The sequence below is a fragment of the Myodes glareolus genome, chromosome 14 (genome assembly GCF_982192425.1).
Source record: "Myodes glareolus chromosome 14, mMyoGla1.1, whole genome shotgun sequence".
Classification (NCBI taxonomy): domain Eukaryota; kingdom Metazoa; phylum Chordata; class Mammalia; order Rodentia; family Cricetidae; genus Myodes; species Myodes glareolus.
Window position 1 is genome coordinate 1,413,353 of NC_142039.1, and position 13,119 is coordinate 1,426,471.

Sequence of the window (13,119 nt, forward strand, 5' to 3'; positions counted from 1 at the left end):
AGTATTTCAGTTTAATAGCAAGCTATTTTGTTTAGAATTGGTGTGAGAGTGCATGTTCTTGTATACAACATGGTCTAATTTATTTACAGACTGAAAGGAAAACTAATGTGTTTCTAATTCTGTATGTGAAGGCACTGAGAGAGGTCAAAAGGATGTGTGTAAAGGGCAGTACTCACATTTTGGTGGTTCCTTTGAAGAATGCAAGGCCAAGGTATACTTGAGCTATCTACTATTCTTAAGAATAACTTATGGAAAAGGCCCCACTCTTCTAGCCGTTGTTATTTATGCAATTAAATTGGAAATGAGCCACATGCATTGAGGGACACCTTTTGGAGCCCTACTCATATTCCCACCTTTCCCAGTGGACTACTCTTCCAGAGCACCAACTTCTGGATTCTCCAGTCAGCTTGGCCAACTGTGAAGTGAGCCTGGTCATTGTTCATGTCCTTGCTATCTTAAAACATTTGAGTAGAAATGGAGTCTTTTATAGCATTTGTTCATTCTCTTCCAGTACATTTTAAAGTGGGAAAGTGAGTTTAAAAACAGTTTTTTCTCCCCAAGCACTTAGACCAACGATAATTCTGAAATGTCAAGGTACCTTGGTATAAATCTCAAAACACCAAAAGCAACACCTCCACACACACATACACTGTAAGGTGAAAATAACATATATCTATAATTATATCCTAAGTTAAATAAAACAGTTAAAAATTGCCCAATGTCCTTTAACATCTTTTTAATTTCAGAAATGGCAATGTTACTTCCACATTTAAAAAAAACACCATAGAAATACTGTAAGAAAAATTTATAATAAACTTATCATTATTGTTTTACACTTTAGTAAATTCAGGCTAAACCAACATCAAATTAACCAGAATTAAGTTTAGGTCTCTAGTTTTCTGCCTTCTGAGCTGGGGCTTGGTTTCCTCCTTCCCTAGAGCATAGGGCACCTTCCACATGCCCTTCACTCTCGCAACGGCTGCCTAAAAAGGCAAGTTTCACATCTGGGGTTGGCAATACAGCAAGCACATCACAGATAGGAATGGGGAAACAATGCGAGAGTCTGAGTAAAAATCAATTTAGGAAAAGGTAGAATTTCATATGATTCGATAAAAGTGTCTGGGCTGTTGTGAAGGAATAGGCTTCGAACTTGCACACAGGCTGCAGTCTGGAACTATTCAGAAGACACTTTCATTTTTAACAAGAGCCCTCTACTGTCCCTCCATTGAAAAATATATCCTAACCATTAAGCCCCGATAGAAAGGAGATGTGATATTTTCAGTGACCTCACCTAAGATGAAGGTGTGTGTGTCTGTGACAAATAAAAGTTGTTGTTGTTTTTTGTTGTTGTTGTTGTTGTTTTAAAAAAAAGTCTGTATATCTAATGGGGAGGACTAACTAGCCAATGGATTTTTTAATGCATGTAAATACATTGAAATACTAAGAAAAATTCACAAAATTGCTTTGTTCTGCACTACAGTAGCATTACTGTAGCACACAGCTCCGTAAACCAGCAGGATATTATGAAATTATGATCACATTCGCCATCGCTGCTTCGCCCCAAGAAAAGGCAGTTGACGGGAATGGAAGTCAGAAGGGAAGGTTGGAACTGAGTTCATCCCAGTGCCTTACCGACCATCTTCACACAGAGACCACGGAAGAGAATGGGCTCTTTCTTTCTATGGATTGTCAGCTGTGCCTGTCTCTGCTGAGAAACTTGCTGGCAGAGAAGGGGTGGTTGAAACTGTTAAGACGTGTCCCTGCTGTTCAAGCCGCTGCGGTGGCCTCTGTGAACTGGAGAGCCTGTCCTCAACATACTGCACAAGTGCAGCATGAAAGACAGCGAATGCGACCAAGGAACCTTATATAACAGAAATCCGGGAACAGCACAAAATGCGATCAAACCATAGTGCGCATCTGCCTGGCGCACAAAAATGAAAAACCACCCTCCTTTCTGATTTAAATTGTGCCATACTGGGTTTCTGGCCAATAATTGAGGAGATAGAAGAATAGAGAGTGCAATCAGTCTTGGAAATAACCGCTTTATTATATACTTTAGCCGCTTCTAGAGCACAAAAAAAAAAAATGTGGACTCTTAGGTGAGGCTCAGCTCTGCATGGCCATGTTCAGGGAGAAAGGTTCAAATGATGCTGATTCTGTTAGGTTTTCAAAAGTCTGCTTTAGCTCTTAAAATAAATGGACGGTAGCAAGAGCAGCAGAGTCCAGCCATCCTAGCAGGCGGCTTGGTGCTCCACTTCGAGGACTCTCTAAACTGCCACAAATTCTGCTCAATCTTCGGTGGATTACAAAACACTGCATAGAACTTGTGGTAGTTGCTTTTTCTCCTTACTCCAGATGCCTTCAGGTTCCAACCTGAAGATCCAAAGTCCCAAGCTTGATCTCCTGCACACCTGGACTACAGCAGCAGGGACACCTGAGCTCACCTCGCCCCATCTCTGCCTTTCCACATCCCTACCTCTTTAGTGCTTGTCCTGAGAAGCACGCGCTTTCCTGGCCTTGACCTCCATAGCCTGGACTTCGCTAGCCAGCCCAACGACACCAAGAGAGATTGCCGGGTGCCAGAAACTCTAACCTCCAGCTAATCAGAAGGGAAACACCTGGTGCATCTCCGCGACCTTTTCGCGTCCAGTCACGCTTGGTGACATTTCCAGCGCAGGGAGCAGCTAAGACACAGGATTTGCACCACCGCGACCTCTGGAGACCCAGGCTTCGGGCAGCTTCTTGGATTAATCCCCTGAGCAGGAAGGAAAAAGCCTGCTTTCCTGGCGCTGCGAGGCGAGAGCTACCGGAGCGGCGCCCCGCCGGGAGAATGCTGCTGCCGGGGACTCGGGGCGCGGCCAGTCGCAGCTTCTTTGCGAGGGGTTAACTGCAGCTCCTGCGGCCAGGCGGGCGCGATCGCTTCCTCTCCCGCTGCCCCGGAACATGGATACTGCGCCCACGAGATGTTCGCGAGCTGAACCAGGCAGTCAGGAAACATGAGAAGGCCTCGATATTCCGGGTCCCGGGCCGCGCGCGTCCGTTTGGGTAAATAAAGCCGAGACGACGGCGGTGGCGGCGTTGAGCTCGTCGAAGCTTTTGCCGAGAGCATGCGTCGGGGATGGGAGTGTGCCTAGATCCAAGGAGGGACAGCCAGCCACTGGCTGAGGGCTCCGCGGCCACAGGTACGGCCCTGGGTCCCCTCCCCTGCGCCCAGCCCCAGGCTCGCCCAGGCTGAGTCGCAGCTGCTCCCCAGCAATCAGCAAGCCCGGGCTCTGCCCTCCCCTCCCCCCACCTCTGTCTGAGGTCGAGTGAGGGGCGCTCCTGGGTGTTGGTCAAGGCTGGAGGGAGGATCTGGGAACCAGCTGGCAGCCCACCTGGCCGCCTTTGCTTTGCTTTCTAATTTTCCACGGGCCAGTTCCGCAGGGAGCGCGCTCCCAGTACAGCTAGGAGAAAATCTGGGTAAGTGCAGAGCACAAGAGCAGAAGGGGGTTGTAAGGGACCTTTCGCGGGACCAAGGAAGAATTAGGAATTATAGGTCTTAACTGCCCCTACGCCCCCACGCCGACCCGTTGTAATGGTTTGGATCTCTAGGACTTGTGCCAACCTCCTGCCACCGCGCCCGCAGTTACAGTCCTGGACCATGGCTGTGTTTGCAGTCTGTGGGAAAGGTCCTAGATAGCAAACCTCACCATGACTTTGCTAGAGAAAAGGCGCTGTTGTGTCTAGGACTGGTCTGTGTGGAAAGAGGTGAAGTGTCGGGGAAGGACGCCAGCACCAGCGAAGAGACGTGATCGCCAATCGTCGAAACAGGGGCTTACGGCTCACAAACTTGCTTTGACACTTATCGCCAAGGCTGTATGCGCACCCCGACCGGTACCTATCTGCTCAGGATTCAGCCCTACGGTGTAACGCTGCGGCCACCAGAGATCTGACTTCTCTTTCCATACCAACACTGACAGTGGCCGTCGCTTAGTCGCTGTGGCTTTTCCTAAGTGTTGCGTGTGGCCGCCACTGCAGTGACTAGAGGGCGGGGCAGGGGGCGTTGGCGGTTGTAGGCGCTGCAAACTCGAGAAGCAGGATGTGTGTTGAGGGGGTGCTGGCAGCTCTATGTGAACGACTCGGAGTAGACCGAGATACCAGGGGTTGCCAAGGGGGAAGATCTGACCGCTGGGCATGGTCCAGATCTCGCAGCAATATTGCAGTTTTTCTGCGGTGGTGTGGCCTTGCTCCGGATGCCCGCACCTGGTGGGCTGAGGCCTCCAAAACGTTCCAACTCCAGAGGTGAACTGCAGGCTGTCCCGAAGGCCGGTGGCCACAATCTGAAAAGTGCGGGAATCACTGCCTGCTAGGAGGCTTCAGACTTCTGAATTGGGCTCAAATTCCTGAGGATTGAAATCCTCAGAAACCCAGGTCCTGGCGCCTTCGCTTTGAGCGCCCCAGAAAAATTCGGGAATTTGTGATACATTTGTCCTGAGACCATTTAATTTTCTGGTTTGGGACTCTACGCCTAACTTTCTCCGCTGTCCTTATTTCAGCGGGAAACTTCAACCGAAAGAAGCAGGGACTCAGCTATATGGTCCAAGATCTAGAAAATATGGACATCCCTTGACACCAAGAACTAGGACGCACTGACCCGCCCTTATGAATGCAATTATTCATGTTACCCAAAAGCGTCTCATCCCTCCAACTCCTGCTTAACCTAGAAGAGGCTTTATTCTGTGTGTGGTGCTTAACGAATATCTCTTCCTCCTCCTCCTTCTCCTCCTCCTCCTCCTCCTCCTCCTTTTTCTTTTTATTCTAATTCTGTTTTGCTGTCCTAATTGTATGTCTATTAGAGACCGAAAAGTTCGTTTGGAAATTGCGTTCTTTGCCTCGGTAGGTAAATTATTTCTGTTTGAAGTTCCTAGAGGTGTGGGAGCTTGATTGTCCGGAGAAGAAGGGCGGGGACCTGTCCCAGGAGTGCTGTGCAGATAGCCTGGTGCTGAAGGCCGTTCAGTAGCATACCAGCAGCAATACAGCCCTGGCCTTCAGCTCAGCGGCCCCGGAGCCCTCATCAAGTTCAGGGCTCCTGAGCTGTGGAAAGCTGAGCACAGTCGGGAGTAACGTGATGCGCCTTGATCTTCTAGAACCGGAGCCCTACTGCGGAGTTCCTGGCGGCCCGGCTCCAAGGCTCTGCGGCGAGGCCTGGAATCCCTGCCAGCCCGCACCATGAACACCATCGTCTTCAACAAGCTCGGGGGAGCGGTGCTTTTTGAGGACCGAGGTACCCCAGAGCGGGAACGTGGGAGCAGACCATACGGTGGCATTTTGGACAATCCACACGCACGCCCGGAGGTGGGCATTCCAGATGGCCCGCCCCTCAAGGACAACCTCGGCCTGAGACACCGGAGGACTGGGTAAGCTCATCGGCCTGTGCTGACCCGCGAGTCCGGAGGGTAGGAGCGGCGAGTTGCGGGGAGGGTGTGTGAAGCACAATCTAAAATTTGGGAATAGGGAGTCTGCAGCTTCCCTCCTGGACTCAAACACCCTATTCTTAAGGATTTACCTCCTCAAAACTGGAGGGACTAATTCCGTAGAACAGTTCAAAAGAGACTTGGTGGAAATTGAGCTGATGCCCAGTCCTCCCACACCTAGAGGTCCCTGACAATCTGGGACCTGGCATAGTTTCTTGCTTTCTCTGCATATCGAGGGAGTAGACTGAGTGCTGTACTCTTTGACTGGGGAGACCCAACCTTCAAACAGACGGTTGGTCCCAGGTAAGGCCTCGGTCACCCGGGGATGTCACCTTGGCCTCAAGGTTCCCTTGGCCTGGGACTAGGTCGGTTCCCATACCGGGACTAGGTTGGTTTCCATACTGGGACTAGGTCGGTTCCCATAAGGCGTCCCTGGCGCTCACAGCTCGGCGAAGTCCGCCGCGAGCCCGGAGAAGGAGGCTGCAGACCTGCCGGCTTTCGGTTTCTAGAGTTAAGCCGGTTGTCGTCGTCTGGGAGCTTTGGGATGAGCCATCTGCAGAGTGGCAGCAGGGTAGTGTGTGCCTGGCCAGGTTTTGGCAGTTCCTAAAGCGGCCGGCCTCCTCCTAAACCACAACACCGGCTGCTTCTTTGGCCGCACTGATGCTTAGTAAAAGAGATTAGGTTGTTTCAAACTGTTACAACCAGTCAAAGAGGATGGAATTGCATTTCAAAGAGTTAGAAGCTGACGTCCGGAGGCAGGGGCACAGACGCTCGAGCGGGGACTGGGGCTGGGAGCGCTCGCAGTTGTGCGGCGACACCTCCCGGAGCCTCTCGGGAGCGCATCATACCATACCAACTCTAGAATGGTGGTTGCTTTGTTTGCTCCTCTTGGAAGTCTGCTTTCCTGGGGTCTTCTACAAACCTTCACCTATTGAAACGACATTTCACACGTTCCACTCTTTCTAAGAGGGAAAGAGGCCCTAGACTGCTTTGTAGGGTCTGCTGTTTTCCCAGCTTCCCGCATTTCCAGAGCATCAAATGAAATAGGGAGTCTAGGCAGTTGTCTCCGCCTTCGGAGTACATGTTCCCTGACCTTGACCAGCAGTCCCGGGACCTTAGCAAGAGGACTCGGCCCTCCCCCTGAGGCCAGAGCCTCTCAATGGTCTATAGAAGCAGGCGAAGAAAGAATCAGTTAGCTCTGGATCCAGTTCTGCAGTCTAGAGGATAGTTTTCACGTGGCATTCGCCCCTACCCCTGCAATCCTGCCTTGCTGGTATCACGATAGCTCCCCCTTTTCAATATAAATGTAAGGCCTTGCACTGGCACAGAACCCTATGGTCAAACAGGCTATTTAGAGAGATGCCAGTGCTCCCACCGAGAAGTGAAAAGTGTGGGTTTCCTTTTCTTGTTTTGCCCCAACTGTGGGGGCTCTTAGAGTTGTGATGCATAAGGATAGAGAGCCAGGATTGCTGGGGGGGGGGGTGAAGTTCAGTTAAGCCCAGGCTTGGTGCTGACATCATAGAAATTCGACCTACCATGTAGTTCTTAGGGCCACCAAAAAGGTGCCACTAACACGTCCCTCTCCTCTCCTCATGTGCCAGGGTCCGACAGAATGGAGGGAAGGTGAGGCACAAGCGACAGGCCCTGCAAGATATGGCGAGGCCTCTTAAGCAGTGGCTTTATAAGCACCGTGACAACCCTTACCCCACGAAGACCGAGAAGATATTGTTGGCCCTCGGTTCGCAGATGACACTAGTGCAGGTAATCCAGACCCCTCAAACCGGGGTCTTCCCTCCTCACCAGCGGCTGAGGAGCAGAAATGCAGTGCTACTGGGGTTGCGCCTCTCTCTAGGAAGGATGGTGACCAGGCGGGTCCAGATACCCTGATTTCTGTTGCAGAGGAGGATGAGGGCTAGGCACAGGTGCCAGGTCCTATCATAGAAAAGAGATTTCACCCCTAACAATCACCTCGGTGCGAATGATTGGGTCCAGAAGGAATTTGTGTGATGCATTGTTGCGGATGGCGAGAAGAGAAGGCCTGCTGGAATGTGGTAAGAAGGTGATGGGTATGAATCTGGATTCAGGAGCCACAATGGATAAGGGTGGTGCAACCCACCGTGGTTTTCAGTCTTTAGTGTTTGTCAGGTACTAGGAAGTCTGCTTAGAGCACAGATTGTTGCATCCTGCTTTGCTCATCGTTCCTGATCATGTAGTTCTGGGGTGGAGCCATAAAATGTATGTCTAACAAGTTTCTAGGTGGTGCTGAAGATGCTTGTTCAGCTTTGAGCACCCTGGGGCCTGTGGGTGCATATTGGAACCCAAGTTAAAGCACACTACAGATTCAGATTAAGTAAGAACAACCATTATTCAGAGGTAAGCCAGAAAGCAGGAAAGCTGGGAAGAAGGCAGCCTCATCTTGGCACACACTCCTGGGCTGAGGAGAGATTTCAGATTGTGAGTGGCCGGTTCACTTTGTCAGTTGTAGAGAAATCAACAAACATGCCAGCGTGTTTTTTTTCCCTTGTGAACAAACACTGCTTTGTGTTTAATTAGCTTTTCTGAGCACAATCTTATTTGCTATTCCCCCAAACTGTCCGTATAGAGCAGTTACTCCCATTTTTACCAAGGTGCAGGGGAACTGCGGGTAAAGGATAGAGGAACAAATCCTGGATCAAATGCTTTCCCATTACACTGCAATTTTCTTTTGGCTGAACTCCCCTATCAACATAGTGATGTAAACTTCGGTGTAAACAACAGATTTAAGAAGAGGAGGCCGCAGGGTGAGCGGGAAACTCCATATATTATAGGAGCACAAGTGAAAAAATTTGGGCATCTCATCAAACATATGATAAGAGCTGTGAGATCCAAAATAAAGCTGCACTCGATAACATAAAAATCTCTTTCCAGAGTATTTACAGTTTCATTTAAGAATTACTGGAAAGTTTGACAAAGCATTTGTGCTGGCTTGTAACAAGTCTCCACAAAATTCCAACATGTATTTTTCTGCTTATTTTCAGAAAACAGTTTTAGAGAAAAACATCTGCTTTCTTTCCTATCAACAGGAAATTGTAATAATGGTGATTTGCCACAGCACTGGAGGCAGAAACTAACTCCTCAGTCTTGGCTTGAGATCTGTTTAACACAAAACTGTGAACCTTGCGAAAGCAGTTTCTAAATAGTTATTACAATAAGAAAAATTTGACTTATGAAAACAAATGCATATGCTTCAATATTAACTTGAACATGCCTGTCACTTATTCTGGACATATGCCCACTTACAGAGAAGCATGAATTCTAGCAGAAAGTTCTACAATCAACTACATTATTCTGGACTTGGCTTCACTGCTGTTCATATGTAAGGCAGGTTTATTTGACATGTTTTTAAAAATAGTGTTTAGTGATTAAAAAGTAGCATTTGTAGTTATGAGAGAAATTTTATACTTTAATTGTTAGCTTGAATGAACTGAAATTATACTCTTAATTTAGTAATATAGTTACTTGAAACTTGCAATGATAGCTTCAATACAAATAACTGCTTTCACACTTATATCTTGGTAACACGACTACATTTTTCTAATTTATGTGAAATTTTCATTCAAAAATTATTTATTCTTTTATACAGTTCAGAACATAAAATATGTAATTCTTAAGTAAGGAAAAGATTATTTGTCATTAGATGATACATGTACACAATGATTTTTATTATTTTCAGAAAGATAAATTTCTTAAACTTTAAAATGATAAGTGGAAAAATTTGAAATGCATAAAATTTTCACTCAGGGATCTTATTTATAATCCACCTTAGGCTCAGTTATTTTCACCATGCACAATGGCACATGCAAAAGATGTATGTAATATGCGATGTATACCCACACATCTACTTATATAGGAATTTATTTGAGTCAAGCATGAATTAGACATCCAAAGTATATTCCAGCTTTATGGAAACTGTTTAAATTATACAAATACTTTACACTTCTAGAGGAAAAACGTAGAGCTATGATCTGAGTCAAGCTTTTGGTCCTTGCAAATTAGACTCTTGTCCTGAGTCAGTCTCTCCCTATGAGTCACTTTCTCCTGTGGAGTGAGGTTTCTTCAGAAGAGTGGTCATGTCTTACTCATGGGGTTCACACCGTAGCATGGCTCTCTCCGGGCAGCACACTATCCCTACGTGCTTGTAGATCAAATAGCTTTCTTCTGGGAAATGGCATTCGAAACACATAGCTTTCCAGAATGTCTTTCTGACAATTACAGGAAAGCTGGAACTCTTGTTTTAGTTTCAGAACACAGCAGAGAACACACAGCTTATTAACTTCATCCTACAGGGTGAAGTCTTTAGAACAAGGACAAGTATGACTCACTTTGATTTCAAAATGTCTACAAATATACTGCACATGCATGCCTACAGGCAGATGTGAAAGCTGCCCTTGCTTCTGTCTGAACTCATGATTCTTGTTGACTACAGGGCCTGCTTTTGCTTCTTCCTAGTGGCTTGTTACAACAGGCTGTGACTGTAACTATTTTATTCCTCAACAGAATATCTTAAGTTTGAGGATTTATTTTACATTTAACATTTTCCTCTGAGTGTGTGTCAAACTTTTCCTGTACTGTAATTCTCCTTTCCTTTGCTCCTCTTGAACTGCCGAGGGAAGGTGTGAAACCTGGTCAGCAATCTCCCTTGAAGCACAGAAGTAAAAAGATGGAAATATGTTTTAGTACGTTTTCTGATACATAGAATCCTGGAGGACACTGGTTAGTACCTACAGTTTTTTATCCCCGAGAAAATGAATTAACTAATGATCATGTGACTCTCGCTTATTGTTTGTTATTCATTCACCTTAACATTTTGGTCCTAATTTGCTATCACTGTGCTTAACTTTTATTTGCACATATCATCTTTATGAGAGAATAAAAAGGAGAGTATTCCTTTATGACATGCTTTGGTGTCAACCAAACAAAATCTTATACTTGATTTGGTTCATATCAATAACACTGTTCATATATTATAAAAATGTGCTATGTATTCCTAAAATAGGAATAGCTTGTGCTGTTGCAGATCAATAACAAATAGTATGAGATGGAAAGTTAGTATCATCACAAGATATGTAACTTCCATAGAATAACGCTTGGGTATTGAGACTGCTTCTTTCACTAATATAACTTCGCATCCCTGTGATGTGCTCGTGGACATTTGACAAAATCATAGTGTTACAAAAAATTGTTTCCAACATTGGCATAGCTGTTTTTGCTGGTTGCTGAGTATTTATTCTGAGAAAATACTTGTTATATATTCAAAAAAATCTTAGACGAGGCCTTATACGTCATTCCAAGTGCTATTGGTACAGAGAGAAGATCCCCAGTATTTACATAATAATTCAGACTATATTTGTTAGTTTAATATGTTCAAAACTGGAGAGACTCCAGCTCATTCCTTTGGGTTCACACTGCAATTGCTCTGTCCATACAACACACCTAAGCACTTTTAGTAAAGATGTGTGGAAAACCACTTTCTCTTCCAGCTTCTAGATACTTGGCTCTTTAAGCCTTTGCTATAAAATATGCATTTTTAAAAGAACTTCTGACATTGAAGTGCTGTTCCAGAATCTACCTTGGGTAAGAGAATATGTACGACCACATGAAGAAATCCAAAGTAAGTGTAAAATGTCGAAAATGGGAGTCTATATTTTTATTGTCAGTGACACAAGAAATGTACATTTAATCAATTAGAAAAAAATGCAAAATATGCAAATTCACCAACCATTGCTACATCTGTTGTTCACAGAAGTCAATATTAAACACCCCCAGGCTACGCTTAGCTGTTAAGTTGTACTATACATTTCTGGTGATAAAATCCAGACCACATATGTATGCTAGCAGACTTGGTGTTGGTCAAATTTGTGAAACAAGTTTAGAAAAACCCTATGTTAAAGATCACTGACCTTTCTGAAAAATCATGTAATGTCTTTATAATAGGTTGAGAACTAGGAATATTTAACACATTTAAAAGTAGATGATCTCCAATTGTGAAAAGCCAATTAATTTCCTGGGACATTTAAATGTTCTTCCATTTTTATGCATTAGAATTATGGTACACTATGATTATAGTTATTATATTAAACATAATTAGTGCATTATTTTGTTTGTTTTTTAACGAGAAGTCCATTTCACTTTTATTATATGAAGTGTCATGAGGATTGGTTAAGATCTAGCTAATGCAGTCTGAATTAAATGTTGTTTAGTAAAGAAAGTAACACAAAAAGGTTTGGTGTTGAGTCCTATGAAATGTGCTATAAACATAGGAGAAGTTGCAGGCTGGCTCCTCTGTGTGAGAGGTATAAAGACAGGCCTACTCACACACAACTGATTTCAAAGAAACAGTGATGGGAAAGTAAGCTGCAGAGAGGCGGTGGACAGTGACGGCTGCTCCACGACTCTCTACTCTAAGAGAAGATGAAAATGCTAGGAAACATCTGATCCATTTTACAGCAGGTGAAGGGCTCTCTGTCTGTCTGTCTGTCTGTTTGTTTGTTTGTTTCACACCAAGGAGCAAACCCAGAGCTTTGCACATGCTAGGCAAATGCCCTACCACTGTGTCATATCCCAGCCCTGGATGAAGTATGCGAAGGTCAGGAAAAGTTGGAATGAATGAACCAAATTTACATGACATGACATGTTTTGAGATAATTCAGAACAGAAAAACAGGCTACTTTTCATTACACCACAGTCACATTAGTAATTAGGACATTAGTGATAACTTGAAGAAGTAAATTAAGTCAAAACAATGCATCACATTTGAATTTGATGTTCATTTTAAGATCCATTTAAGAAAACAGAATGGAAACTAGGGAAGTTTGAAAGAATGTTTTTAAAGTTCCCAACTAATAATCATGAGGATTTCATGAAAATTTGGGCAGTGAGTGACAGAACCAGAGGGGAGGGAGGGAAAGGTAGTGACCAGGGGCTCTTTGCTTCCACGGTGAATGACTGACCTTTGTCTCAGATTATCACTGTTGTCATAGCGGTTCAGGTGTGACATTTGTAGATTCATGTGTGTGTGTGCATGTGCATGTATGCATGTTGATATATCCTTTACAAGACCTGCACTTTACACCATAGCTAGTATGCAATAGCTACTCACTGTATATTTGAAAAATGAATACTCCTGGGTTGCCTATGTGTGGAGGATGGAGAGGCTGAGAATTTGAAGCACTGAACCATAGTCATAACGGTTCAGCTTGACCGGTATAGAAGTTGATGACTAAGACTTTTGAAGTGATCTGATACACACTGTGAAAGGACAGCTTTTCAAGGTAGAAGGGGGCAATGCGAATGTAGTCAATGTTGACTTTATATAAAAAAAAATACATGCTAGACAAGGAGAAAAATGTATTTTTCTTTTTTAAACAGTAATCACTATAGTTTTAATAATAATTAGATATTGACCAATTTACAAAAATACTTATTTTGTATTTATAATACTTATACTCTACTATAAATGCCCTAAATAAATTTATAGTATGACTAAGAAACAACAACAAAGAAGAATCTTCTACCCAAAACATTGCCACATAAACTATTATAGTAATAGAAGTTTGTGTTCTGGAGCAAATTCACAGAAAAATTATATTTATATAGTTCATATTTTTAAAAGCAAATTTTGTCCTTT

General features: G+C 44.5%; 1 protein-coding gene across 4 annotated transcripts in view; it reads left to right on the forward strand.

Annotated features, from left to right (window-relative positions):
- The first annotated feature begins 3,054 nt into the window (after positions 1-3,054).
- Positions 3,055-13,119, forward strand: part of Mkx (mohawk homeobox) — a 66,061-nt gene continuing 55,996 nt past the window's right edge. For 3 of the 4 annotated variants that reach the window (XM_048461132.3, XM_085698911.2, XM_085698910.2), the window contains exons 1-3: positions 3,055-3,182; positions 5,127-5,396; positions 7,055-7,214. In XM_048461132.3, the coding sequence (XP_048317089.3) occupies positions 5,209-5,396; positions 7,055-7,214 (348 nt within the window). In that variant the 5' untranslated portion in view covers positions 3,055-3,182; positions 5,127-5,208. Of the gene's footprint in view, positions 3,183-3,322; positions 3,460-5,126; positions 5,397-7,054; positions 7,215-13,119 lie in introns of those variants that run through there. The other variant, XM_085698909.2, reaches the window with a different exon arrangement.